Here is a 14,144-nt window from a genome sequence, read left to right as displayed (position 1 = left end):
AGCTACTACACTTCAATATTCAAGTCCTGTCTGAATGACAAGAAAGTCAGAGGCTCCACTTACATTGGAGTGAGAAGCAGGGCTATCGCTTGTTATCGGGTGAGAAGGGCAGTTGCTCCCCCTATCTTTTGTCCCCATGACTTGCCATAGTTCTATACACTCTGTCTGTCTTCTACGTCTTGCTCCTCCTTTTCACCAACTTCAGATCCAGTCTTTAAATTCCCCTCTTCTAACCCCTACCTCATCTCATTAGTAACAGAGAGAAAGCCATGATAGTCTATATACTATCAAAACAAAAAAGCAGTAAAGTAGCACTTTAAAAACTAACAAAATAATTTATTAGGTGAGCTTTCGTGGGACAGACCCACTTCTTCAGACCATAGCCAGACCAGAACAGACTCAATATTTAAGGCACAGAGAACCAAAAATAGTAATCAAGGTTGACAAATCAGAAAAAAAATTATCAAGGTGAGCAAATCAGAGAGTAGAGGGGTGGGGGGGGGAGAGTCAAGAATTAGATTAAGCAAATACTTGCACATTGAGACTAATTCACAAGTATTGGCTTAATCTAATTCTTGACTCCCACCCCCCTGCCCCTCTACTCTCTGATTTGCTCACCTTGATAATTTTTTTCTGATTTGTCAACCTTGATTACTATTTTTGGTTCTCTGTGCCTTAAATATTGAGGCTGTTCTGGTATGGCTATGGTCTGAAGAAGTGGGAAGCTCATCACCTAATAAGATATTTTGTTAGTCTTTAAAGTGCTACTTTACTACCACATCTGAGTAACACTGTCCCTGTAGTCCAGGTCTTTGATCTGGTTAAAACCCCTGGCCTTTGACATGAACATAAAGAACACTTCAGATGAGGCTCAGCTGGAAGCTGAGTGAGGGGAAGAAAACATAGGAGACCAATCTTTCTCTCATTCAAGTCCAGTGGATGGTGTTCAATTAGATATGATATTAGCACCCATTAGAACCACGGAGTCATGAGATCCTGCTATTGTCTTGTGTGGATTTGGCCAGGAGAGAAATGATGTGATATTCCGAACCAAAGTTCCATTTAATTTTTTCCGTCCACATGCGGAAAAATGTTGTTACTTCCTCTCAGGCATATATGGATGTGCGCCACCAATAGAAACATCTGCTGCCAGCTGTGTGCACTCTGCTAATGTGTGTGGCACCTGAATCTCTTCTCCTGGGTGGCTGCCCAAGTGCTCAGCTTACAGGGAATGCTGCTCTGAACTAACTTGGTGAGTTCATAAATATAAGATACGAAAATTAGCCAATGAGGATGAGGCACCTCTCTGTCTTGGAGTGGGCAGTAGGTGAAATAGCAGTAGGATGGGTTGGGTGGCTTATAGCATACCCAGAAGTTATGTAGAGATCATGCCACTGACAAGACTATGTTCTAGGCTTACAGAAAGCCACAGTATTTATTTATGTAATTTATGCAAGAGCTGTAAATGCAATGGATGTGGTTGGAAAATGTGAAACTCTTCCCTGAATAAGAAAACAAAGAAAACTGTAACTCTTACCATAGAGGGCTTACGCACAAAGCTAAGGGAGATGAAAATGAGACCGGGCAATGCTGGATTCACAGGCAGTCGCTCCTGTTTTACAAGTCTTTTGCTGTCCCGTACAGAAAACTCAACACCAGCCGCCCTAGTTCAAAGCAGGTAGTGGCACAAAATTCAAACCCAGGTTTGTGCACACTGTTGTGCTGATGTCACAGGCTGTACACTATGGTGTCATCATCATCCAGCTATTGCTACCACACCGTAAATGGGCTGTAGCTAAGACTCGTGGACTCTTGTTTCAAAATTCCAGACTAAGTGAGGTGCCCAACAGCACATGGGAAACTTGCAGCACAGCCAGAGACAAACCCAGCTCTCCTGATTCCACTCTAGGTCCTTAACCGCTAGATCAGCTCTTCTCTTTCTGTAGCCTTTTTCCAGCTTCTTTTGCGAATGAGATTGTGTTCCTTCATATCGCTGCTGCACGCACAGTAGGCAGGAGTTGGGCTCACCACATGTCTAGTGATGATCAGCTGGAAGTGACTTGTGTTTTCCATGGAAGTGGAAAGTTCTTAAGTAGGGAAATGAAATAGGAGAGTGACGCTGGATTTTGAGGGAGGAGTGTTTCCCTGCAACTAAGGAGCAGCATGGAAGAGAGGGAGAGCTGAAAGGGGCTTGTAAGAAATGCAAACAAGCAGGAACTGAGCAGCCTTAGTGGTGGCGGGAAGACAGGGGTCAGCAGTGCCAAGAGAGATGTAATTGGTGCTAAATGGTGAAGGACCATAAAGGCACAGACTAGAAGCATGTGGTGGGAAGCCAGTGGAGAGATGCAAAGTTGAGGTGGGGACCATGTGCAGACAAGGAGCTAGGTGAGCAGGTAATGCAAGCGGCCATGTTTGGAATAGATATAAGCAGGGATGAAATAAGCTAGTGAGAAGGAGATGATGGTACTTAAGTGCAACATGGTAAAGGCCTGGAAGAGAGAGACCAGTAGTCCAGACAGAAAATGTCAGATTTCTTGATTGTTCTTTAAAAGGGGGCTGACCAATTTAAACACAGGATATAAGTATGGATCAAACAAGAGGGCCACATCAAGGATGCTGCTGAAATCACAGGCCTGAGCGTTTGGGGGGAAGGTGGTGGTATCCATGGGTGATGAGGGGTAAGCGGAAAGATCAAAAGCTCAGTTTTGCCTTTATTCTGTTTGATAAAGGCATGAAATCCCTTTAATCTAATCTCTAATCCCCACTTAAAAAGTTTCAGTGAGATAGGCCAGACTGTGACTGGATGGGGCAATCTAGCTCCTGTGCTGAGCAGTAGATCTGTCATTGAAATTGGTGCTTCCACAGAGAGGAGAAACCAAATTCTACTGATACTACTGATAGTAACACCAACCTTCGATCCTTGACTGATGTGGCCCAATTCCTACTAATGTAATTGAAGACACTGGAGTTACACCATTGTAAATTTAAACAAATGAGAACCAAAATTAGGTTCAAGGGTAGATAAGAGTGCAAGGACTATGCATTCAGTGAATCTTGTATTATACTACAAAGGTATGAGTTTGTACAATAAACTATCGCCCCTTAAATAACCCCTTGCCCTATATTTTTCACAATTATCATTTAAGCTTTGTGCTCTGGCTCTTGTCTAGAACTTGGTCCATAAAGGAAGTTTTCTAGGCAACAGGAGATCAAATCACAGTATGGCATGAACATTTTAAATGTTGTGTTAATGTAGTGGAATAACCTGTGCCAAAATCAGTTGCATTCACATTGATGTGTTGATCATGTGTACAGCAAGTGTCTCAGCCATCTTTAACATGGTTTTTAGTTGAAAATAATGTATTTGTATTACTGTAGTACTGTAGTGTACGGCTCACATAAAGATAAAGGCCACATTTTATTAGGTGTTCGACATCTCTATAGTGAGACATTACCTACCCTGAGGAACTTTTGGCTTAAATAGAAAAGGCAGCCTAAGGGTGATGGAAAAGACAGAGTTATCCCCATTTTATAGACATAGAACATGGTACGTAGAGATGAAGTGACTATTTTTTACCTAAAACAACACATCAGTTTTCAACTCTTTTTGAAAATTAAGGGGAGTTATGATTATTACTTAAAGCACATGTGGGCATGCATGTTTAACTATGGCCACTACACAGTGTCTGTGGACTCTATAAAGCTAAGCACGCTCTGGAACTGAACCCAGCTGTATAGTCATGCATCTTACCCCCCCAGGTCCAAAATATGTATTCAGTGTTCTCTGTAAGTTGAGCGCTTGAGTGGCCATGCAGGGGAAATTCAGGTGCTGCCCAGCTGATTAGCAAGAGCAACCACAGCCTCTCACAGATGGCAGCGTGTGTCTCGTGGTGCACATCTCCACATGTCTTGCTGTAGATAACAAAATTTATTGTGCCCATGGACAGAAAAAAATTCCAGGGAACACTGCATGTGTTGTCAATATTTTTGCAAAGGTCTTCAAAGTCCTAACGAGAACTTAAATCTGAAAGGTCTCTCCAATGCTCAGATTCCAAACATCTCATTGCTTTATTTCGTATTGCCTTTAAACTTTTCATCAGAACCTGCATCGTGACCAATTTCTTCTTCTCCAAATCCCAAAATTGTCCCGTCAAATTTATGTGAGACTGGCTTTTAAAAATGTTCATATCAGGAGCACAGCTGAGTCAACTTCATTGCTGGTGTCACTGCATTGCCGGCACTGGTCTTGCATAGCAGAGATGAATTTTGACTATGTGTATTCAAGTACATAAATGACCTGAATTGTGGAGTCACATCTGCCAACATTTTAAATGCTGGCCTTTTTAAAGTCTTCACACCAGAAAAAGTACTAGTGTATAGCATTTCTAATAACCCTAAAGGGACAATTTTAACCTAGATAAGTGAATGTATCTTACTGAGATGATACCACAGCTAAGCCAATGGAAATCATATTAAAAATCCTATTACTGTAAATGCTGAGGGATAGAAAAAACTCCATTGTATCTTTTAAGTGGGACTCATTTTACAAATGACCTGTGGAAGAATTTGGCTGCTCAGGAGCCCTGAGGAAGGACTTGTACATAGAAATGAAGGAGCTGATTTTTCCTTTATTCCAGCAAAGGCAGAAACTTCATGGATGCATTCCTCTCCATGCACTCTTTCCCAGCAACAAATTTAGCTACTTGGGCCAGGCCATGGAACCTGGATTTGCCCTCAAAGGCAGCATTTGGACTAGGTTGTTCGTTAAGTCATCACTTAGGGGTTGCATTAAAACCAATCTCTGAACAGTTTAGTAAGGACCAAATTATGATGCCCTGTTGTAGCCATGTCGGTTCCAAGGTATTGGACAAACAAAGTGGATGATCTTAAATAATTTATTGGATGAATTTATGTTGCTAAAGCAGGCAAGCTTTCAAGCTCACACAGAGTTCTTCAGGTCTTCTTTCTTGGGGAAAGTGGGGCACACCCGAGACTGGAACAAGTCAACCTTCTCAGTGAAGAAAGCATTGGAGCAGGACGGAAAACATTGATTGGGGTTGGGGGAATGTCTTTAGTCTGAACAATAAGTATTCCATGCACAGTGGCTCTTGGTTAGGTGGCATACACGGGGACCATGCTCACTACTACAGCCTCTCAGAAGGCACAGCATATGGAGTGAAATAGATAGCCTGTTATTTCTTAGCAACTCTATTCTATTCCTCATGTTTAAATAGAGTGAGAGCTGGACTGTGCCAAGCCCACATGAGGGACTATAAAGCAGAGGCTAGGACAATATGACATGCATGTGGGCTTGGCACATGTTGGAAAAAGCTTGTAATTGCAGTCTCTGCCCTTAAATCAGCACAGGGGCCACTTCCTGGTTCAAAATTCATCCCAGAGGGGATGGGAGGATGTAGCACCATTGCCCTGCCCCCACTCCACGGCCTGCTGGCAGAGTTGGCTGCCCACCCTGGGAAGCAAATGGTGCCTTTTCCCAAGGGGCAGGGCTCTGGACATGCTCCTGCTTCATGGAGCAGACTTAGGATTTTGCCTAAAAGCCACAACAGGGCCCTAGTTTACCCGCTGTTTCAGCTCAGCATCCATGATTAGTCCAGTTAATTTACACCACATCACACCTGTTGGAACCCTTTGCACATGCTTACACTCCTTCATTGCCAACATCCTTTCTACAGTTAGCCTTTAATGTGGACCACAGGGCAAGGTGCACAAAGCTACCTAGAGAAAACGTGGCACGCTTCCAACAATCTGAAGAAGTCTTACCTACAAAAGTTCATGACCTAGTATGTTTGTTAGTTTTTAATGTGCTACAGGACTGCTTGTTATTTGTGAAGCTGAAGATTAACACAGCTACCTCTCTCTGAGACGATTAACAGAACCTTTGTAACTACAAAACCTCCCAACAGCAGTGTAAGCTGCTCTCCTGAGCATTACATGTTGTGGAGAAAAACTCTAGCAAAGAAGAAAATGAAAGAAAGAGTCAACCTGGAGTCTGTGCCAATATCTTCAGAGCACTTATAGCAACACCTGCTAATGTCATTTCTGCAGGCAAACGGACAGCAGGCTTGGAAAGAGAAGAGAAAAGCAAAGCAAAAGAGTTCAAAAGATGAAGGAAATAGCAGCTTCCACTGTTTATTTACATGGCATGTAAATGACAAATACAATGCTGATAGGTGCCTTATAGAGGCTAGTCATAAAATATGGGCCAACTTTGGGAAGCTCGTACTCCTTTTGCCCATGCTCCAGAACAAAGAGAACACAAAATGCGGTTAACCTAAATTACTTCTAAGTCCCCTGTCGCTGTAGTAGCTGAGCACCTTACACTCTTTTAAAGCATTTATGCTCACCCTATGCCCATGAAATACTATCATCCCTATCTTACAGATGGGAAACCAAGGTATGGAGAGATTAACTGACTTGTGCGTGGTTACACGGGAAGGTCTGTGGCAAAGCAGAGGTTGAACCTGGATTTCCTAAGACCCAGGCTGCTGTCCTAACCATTGAAGTTTTCTTGCCCTCTAAAGACTTGTGCCAGTGATAACAGTGAGGGTATGGGAGGTGGATAAAGTAGCAGTTCAGACCGTGAGCAACAGAAACCATGTAATGTGTTGTGGCAACAGCATGATTATGATGTCAGCAGAGTGTGACATCTCATGACATCACTGTGGCAGTTTGGAAAAGTAGCTGGATCTGGATTTGAATGGTGTGGGTCTGTCAGAGCAGCTGGTGTTGAACTTTCTGGATGGGGGATTTGTGAAACAGATTATTGCTGTCTGTGTCTCTAATGTCTAGTTTAGGTTCCTCCACCACTTTTCTGCCAGAATCATGGTAATTCTTTAGTTTTCCTTATGTTCTTCATCAGCTTTTGGTAAAAACATTGCTCAGGAGCATTCGAGAATGACTTTTGTTTCCTGTCTACTAAATGTCATCTGTAACTCATGCTTCCTTTATAAAATGTCTATGTAAATACTGCGTAGCTTGGGATAAGAAACTGGTTGCACTTTTATTTCCAGTGGGTCAGCTGAAAGGATGCTTTTGACCCTGATTAGGAGACGATTGTATCTTGCAAGCGCTGCTCTGTGTTCAGGGCAGTGAGAGGCTGCTTCATTCTGTGGGGTCTCCTGGATGGATTGGACCTCAAGAAAAGAGAAGCTGTCCTTCCTAAAGTTCCAGGGAGCATGTTGGCTATGCTATGCCATGCCATAGGATGATGGAGCATACCTCCTTTTGGGCCCCAGCCAAGTCTGTTGGTGTGTGTGTGTGTGTGTATAATATATAAGAGGTTGGTATTACTATTTGAAGCTATATTTTAAAAAAGTATTTGGGTTCTCAGAAGCTATGTCTAGATTGCAGCAATTTGTCGACAGAAGTTTTTTGTTGGAAGGTATCTTCCGACAACACTTTTGTTGACAGATCGTGGCCGAATAGCCAAGCAAGAGCCATCTGCTCTGTTCACAGAGAACAGCTGGACTGCCCAGCCTCCCTCTTTACAAAACAGACAACCAGAAGCACAGCAGAGAGGGCTGCCTGGTGTCCTGGCCCCCAGAACATCCAGACAGGCTTTCTGTCAACAGAGGCATTAGGCCCGGTGAGTAGCAGGATAAGATTGTCAACAAAAGTGCTGTGTTCTGCTGACTTCCTGTCAACAGAACGCCTAGGGAATCTGAACACTCCCCAGGTTTTGCTGACAAAGCCCTCTAGTGTAAACGTAGCCAGAGATGCAGCTAGATGTCTGGTGGGATTGTCAGAATTGCCTAGTTTCCTAATTCCCACTGGTTTCAATGGGAGTCAGGCACCGTAGTTCTTCTGACAATCCCACTAGGCACCTCTCTGCATTTACAAACACTTAAACACCTTTCAGTGTCTGTCCCTTGGCTTTTTGGGGGTCACTTGCTAATAAAAGTACACCTGTGTTTTTCCCCAATCCATGCCAGGACTCCCCAAGGGATACCTTGACATCATCAAGTGTTTCCCAGTTTGAAACAGAGTCTTTTGGTGTTAAAGACGAAGAGACACAAGCTGATCTGGAGCGGCTCAGCCTGGAGGGGTCAGAGTATTCAAACCAAGCTGGCACAGTATTAAAAGAGATGCAGACAGGGTTTGAACTTACTGTGCAGATAGCTCAGTATAAAGACCACAAGAAGCCGCAGCAGCATGAGAAGATGGTAAGTGGTAGTGAAAATTCAGCCAGAGGAAAGATGATGAAGTATAATGGGAGGTGTCATCCAAGCAAGGAGCACAGCCCCTAAAGGAGCATGGGAGGATGGGACATCTGAGGTACTTCTCTTATGAGGCAGCAGCTTGGCTGGAGGCAGATTAATATTGAAGTGATGTAAAATGAAACATTTTGTTTGGGTTCCATGAATCAAAATGTTCTGACCCAAACTGACCTCAGCAATGTAGTTCATTTTGATTTTTCCTTCAGAAAAAAAGTGTTTTGTGGAAATTGTACTATTTGTTGAAAAAAAAAAATTCAACTGAGAATTCCTAAGCAGCTCTGTGAAATACCTCTTCAAGGGAAACTAGTGGCTGTTATAGCACTAGTGAGTCAGTAGGTGACTACAGTGAGGTCTCAGAGTACGCGAGCCCAGAGTATGTGACCCCGCTGTTACGCGTCTGACCCCTGATTCCTACAGTAAACCCTGGAAATGCGCGATTTCCAGTTGTGCTTAACTTGCTCCCCACCGGCCCTGGCTCAACATCGCCCCCCAGCTCTGCACGGCCTTGGCTCAGCCCCCCACCCAGCTCCACACAGCCCTGGCTCAGCCCCCCACCCAGCTGCACTCACCACCTGCGCATAGCTCCTGCTCACTCCCACCCCCACCTCTGGCTCCAGCTCACCACCCCTCACGTGTGGCTCCAGCTCAATATCCCCCTGCCCTGGGTTAAACCCCCCACCCGTGGCCCCGGTTCCATCCTCCCACCCCAGTTTAAACCCCTACGCACAGCCCTAGTTCAACCCCCCATGCATAGCTGTGGTTCAACACCTCCACCCTGGTTGAAACCCCCCACGGCCTGGCTCACCACCTGAGCAGAGCTCCCGCTCAACTCCACCCCTTGATCCTCTGCAGCCCTAACCCACCCCAACCCACTGCCCTGCTGCCTGCCACCCATGGTCCCAACCCACTGCCAGGCTTAACCCTCCCCAGGACTTACCTTTTTACTGCTGCCCCGGCTGCAGAACGTGTGTTCCTCCAGGGAAAAAGCCAGACCCCCACTTACACGAAATCTGGGTTTTGCGGGAGTGCGCGGAATGGAACCCTCACACAACTCGGGGTCTACTGTATTTCATTGCCTAAAGTTTTAGGTACACAGTGGCAAATCTATTCCAACAAAGCCTAATTAGGTATCTAATATCAGCTTAAGTATGAATTTATACCTACTCTTAATTGTTACTAGGATGCTTCCAGAAGTACTCCAACATCATCATACATCCCAGATGATACAACAGAGGGTCTGGATGGCAAGAGCCAATCAGCCCATTTGGAGAACAGAGCAAAGAGAGATGCTGACATGTTGCCGCCAGACAGATTCACCAGCATAGGTGAGATCAGCAATTTGGAGGATCTGGCACCGCTAGGCAGCAGGCGCATCACAGCCACTGATCTCGAGCTGGAGAAGATAAGGTGGGATTCTGCCCTGACCAGGCTCAAACACAAATATGAGGACAACGAAAAGCAGCGGCAACATGAGATGACTATGGAGCAGATACATCAGCAGGCAACAGCCAGATCAGTAAGTGAGAATGGGAAGAAAGGATGGCAGAGAGGGAAACTATTTCCATACTTCCCTAAAGCCTTATTGCTTCAAATATTTGAGAACATTTTTATCCTGCTTTTAAATTAGATCTCAGAATGTAATCTCTTTAGCTCATGCTGTTGCTCAAAGAGAAGTCAATATTGTCTTCCAATTAGAGCAGTCCTCTAAGACTGTGAGGAAAATTAAAATGAGCGCTTACAGTACTTTTAACTTTCAAATTAAGTTTGTCAGGTAAAGTTCAATGGGTGTAAGAAAAACATAGAAGGAATGTTTTCCAAATGATGAATACCACAGAGTAATGGATCTCACTGATGGTTTTGCTGACAATCAGGGCAGCTGACTTGGGTGCCAAATTCTTGAGGGCACCAAATCAACGTGAAGAGCATATCACATGGTTTAGCTATTGTTTAGTGTTTTTGTTTACTCAGCCACTCATGAGGACACTGAAAATGTTTGTCACCCTGGGCAATAAAATGATGAGGACCTGCCTTGGGTTACTTTCCTCCATAATGGAACAGGTTGAAGAGGACTTTTTGCTAGAATAGGTTCAGAGAGAGTTGCTGAGGTAGTTAGATGACCAAGCCACAAGCCTATCAGAGCAAACAGCTGTGAAGATAGGTAGATATCTAATAAGCAAGCCCAGAAAAGTTTGGAGGAAGCACCAGTTTTTTCAACAATTTGCTCACAGAACTAGCTCTGTAGAAATCCCTTAGTCCAGGGTTGTAGGATTTGATCCATTGTTACCACATGTCCAGTCTAAAGGAGATAATTCTGGACAGAGCAGAAAGGTTTAGAAGATCCACCACTTGCAATTCTCAGGGGAGTTGGCTTTCCCTGATCTCTCTTGCTGTCTCTGGGGTTATTTCTCCTCTCACTTTCAAGAGCTGGTTACTGAGGTGAGGAAGAAGAGTAGCAGGCTGTCTACTCCTATGTTATCTGTGGTAAGATGGGTATGTACCTTTTAGAATTTCTTGCAGGTTTTGCTGCTAGTCAGCACACGAGGGAAGTGTGTGCATTATTATTTGTTATTTGTACTTCAGTGGAGCTTAGGCACCTCAGTCGAGATTGAAGAAACGAGTGCTGTGCACGCCTAGAGATTTTAAAGTGGCCTGAAACACCTTCTGTGTGTATAGCTTCGACACAGGCATGGTAGGAGGGATGTGAGCTCACTTACATTGGTGTTAAGCAACAGTAACACTAATGGACTTACCAGAGTAAATGAGATCTGAATCAGGCCCAGTGTATATTGGCACCCTTCCAGACTCAACCAAAGAGAGAAACTGCCAATGCCTTTATTTACGTGAGGCCTAACCATTCCCGTATAAGAGTTGTGTAAGTGCATATTTACAGCTGGCTGAGAATGTCACATGGGCTACCACAGTGGAAAAGGACAGTACAGATTGGGTGTTCTGAGCAGAGGCATCTGAACAAAGTAATGTGCCACATGCGGCAGCCTTGCATTGTCATGCATCTCTCTTCCTCTTCCCACAGTTTGGCCAAGGACTCCATGATCTACTCCGGCCCCAGAACCAGCACACCTTGTTCCTATACTGTTTCATCTTTATCCACCTCATTTACACCGTGAGGGAGCTGGCTTTCTATTTTATTATAAAGCACTACCTGTTCTGCTTTGCCATCGTGCTCTATTTCATTTTCAAGAAGATTTTCTGGGATTACAAAAATAAGAAAAAATGTTGCTAAAGCAACAGCACATTTGCTACAGCTGAAACAGATTCTGATCTGCCCCCACTTTTTCCCAACATTCCGTCCCCCATCTCCATTATCCCAAAAACACTTTACCTGGCATTTCCGCTGTCACTGGCTGCACAAAGTTCTAACTTGTGGGAGTTTAACTTACTCCTTTTCAACATTGTAGCTGAATATCATTGTTCAATTACCTATTCTCCCATTAACATATTCAGCATAATTCTGTCACATTCACCTACACCAATAAAGGTACACGTAATAAAAATCACTTTGGAATGTGTCTTTGTCCATATATTCATACTTCCCAAGTGAAAGATAGCAGCTTGGCTATGGACCTTGTCTCTTTGAGGCTGTGTGGAAGGGGGCCTACATGGTTGTTTCCTCTGGGTGGTGTCCCTGTAGCTGTGTCTACACTTGCATTACTCTTTTGAAAGAGGCATGCACATTAGGGAAAGTGAAAATGCAAATGAGGTGCAGATTTACATAGCTGATACCTCATTTGAACATGCTTCCTTTGAAAGAGTTCCTTTCGAAAGAAGAAAAGCAGTGTAGACGTGGCTCTTTCGAAAATAAATTCCATCTTCGAAAGCACCCTTCTTCCCATAAAAAAGATCTGGGGCAGCCAAACACAGGTCCAGCACGACCAGCTGATTCTGAGTGGGAACAGAGACAGCTAAAGGTAGCATGAACCAGGCTGGTCTACCACAATGAGAAGTAAAGAGAGTGTCAGCAAAAGGAGAGGGAGCAGATGTCAGCAGAACACATTGAGAAGGAGAAGGTAAAAGGGGAACTAGGGTGCCTGTAGTTTGTTGAGATCAGAATATTGCCAGGCAGTATGAGCGTGTTGTGGAGCAGTAATAAGGCCTTCTATTGGAAGAGACACTTCCAAGAGAACAACATCTGAGGACTACCAACATGCAGAGGCAGCTGTCAGCCATCCTGCCATACATTAGAGACACTAGGAATGCCTAATTAACTGTCCATTCAAATTACAGTTGCAGTAATCTTTCTTCTATGTATGTGCAATGCCAAGCACAATGGGGACCTGGTCTGTGACTATGGGTCTTTAGCACTACCACAATGCAAGTAAATCATAAACTATAACATGAATTATTCGCATTTATTATTATTTCACATGTATACTGCGATAGCACCTAAAGGTCCCAACCAGCTCAAGCAGAGGAGTCTGTGACTGAGATCATCAAGGACATAAACAATGTCACACAGTTTTCCCCTCCAGCTTGTGGAGGGGCTTGAGGGCCTTTGCCTGTCTAGAATCAGCTTGCATGGTTCCAGTGCTACTTCATCTTCATACTCATTGTGAAGGATCCAAGCTCTTTCATTATGAGGCATCTTTTGTTCTGCCTGGAAGTTAACAGTAATCAGCCACTTCATGTATCATTCACAGGCTTTTCTTTTTGCACTTTCAGTTCAGGCTGGGGAAACCAGTCCTCTGGGTGTTTTGAGTGTTTTGTACATAATAGCCAGACCATTGTCTGGGGGGTGAAAAGGGTTGACAATGATACAGGCACAAATAACTGTGCTTCTCCATGAGTTGCTCTCTGTTAGGGTGCTGTTCTGACTGCCTCCACCTGGGCTAAACACAAGTATGTAGGCTGCTCTGAGCATGGCCGCTGAAGTGAGGCACAGTGAGCCACGCCCAAGGCCACCTCCATCCCCCAGATTTGTGCTACACTGTGAGCATGTATCATGTGCATGGCCAATTTTCCTGAGGCTTCTGCAATATTGTCTCCTTAGGAGACCAACATTTACACTGGCTTGACTTGAAGAGCCAGTGAAATTTTCAAACATTTTGGTCCTGCCATTGGGGTAGGGGGCTGGACTCGATGGCCTCTCGAGGTCCCTTCCAGTCCTAGTGTTCTGTGATTCTATGATGAATTTCAAGTTATCTGGCTTGAAATTTGGATTAGTGTCAGGTATCCGAGAGAGTGCCATTAGCCTCCTAACATAGCACAGCCTTCATGAAGCAAGCTGTTAGGCTTACATTCCAGTACTTCAATGCCAAATATTCAAAAATAGTGACTCAGGTCCCCCAACATAATGAATTTTAGAAGTAATGCGGGTTTCTTCGCTGTCTAGTTTCTGAGCCACTGAGGTGCACTAAGGTCACATTTTCAAGCTTTTATCCACAAAGGTGAGGGCTAAAAACTTACTTTTTAGAAAAGAAGTAAAGCTGAAATTCCCCTGTAATTACTGCACTCAGATAACAAGTACACTTGGTGAACCAGTGCTCAGCAAAGACCAGCTGTCATGGGACCAGCTGCCCACTGCCTAGCCATGGTGGCAAAGTGGGGGGAGGGGGGGCACAAAGGGGTCAGTGGAGTGCAGCTAGGGGTTCCAGCTCCAAAACCAGCTTAGCTCAGTGATTAGAGCATTGGCCTGATTAAACCCAGGGTTGTGAGCTCAGTTCTTGTGGGGGGCCTGCCAAGGGCAGGTTAAATTTAAAAAAAGGAAAAACTGGCAGGGATGGTAAATTGGTCCTGCCATCAGGGCAGGGGACTGGACTCAATGACCTCTCAAGGTCAATTCCAGCTCTATGAGAAGGGTATGTCTCCATGATTCACATTCTATTATTGGGCAACCTCAGTTCCCTGGGGAGGCCAGATAATAAGGCTCATACTGTATATGTTTGGGGAAAA

At 44.4% G+C, this 14,144-nt stretch overlaps 1 protein-coding gene across 1 annotated transcript; it reads left to right on the top strand.

Moving 5' to 3' along the window:
* The first annotated feature begins 4,846 nt into the window (after positions 1-4,846).
* Positions 4,847-11,478, top strand: TMEM247 (transmembrane protein 247). Its single transcript, XM_074988397.1, has 5 exons — positions 4,847-4,860; positions 6,403-6,415; positions 7,953-8,183; positions 9,418-9,753; positions 11,269-11,478. Exons 1-5 carry the CDS (start codon positions 4,847-4,849, stop codon positions 11,476-11,478), a joined length of 804 nt encoding a protein of 267 aa, XP_074844498.1.
* Positions 11,479-14,144: the final 2,666 nt, after the last annotated feature.

The sequence above is a fragment of the Carettochelys insculpta genome, chromosome 3 (assembly GCF_033958435.1).
Source record: "Carettochelys insculpta isolate YL-2023 chromosome 3, ASM3395843v1, whole genome shotgun sequence".
Lineage (NCBI taxonomy): Eukaryota > Metazoa > Chordata > Testudines > Carettochelyidae > Carettochelys > Carettochelys insculpta.
Note: the sequence above shows the minus strand (reverse complement) of the source record. Positions and strands in the feature narration are given on the sequence as shown.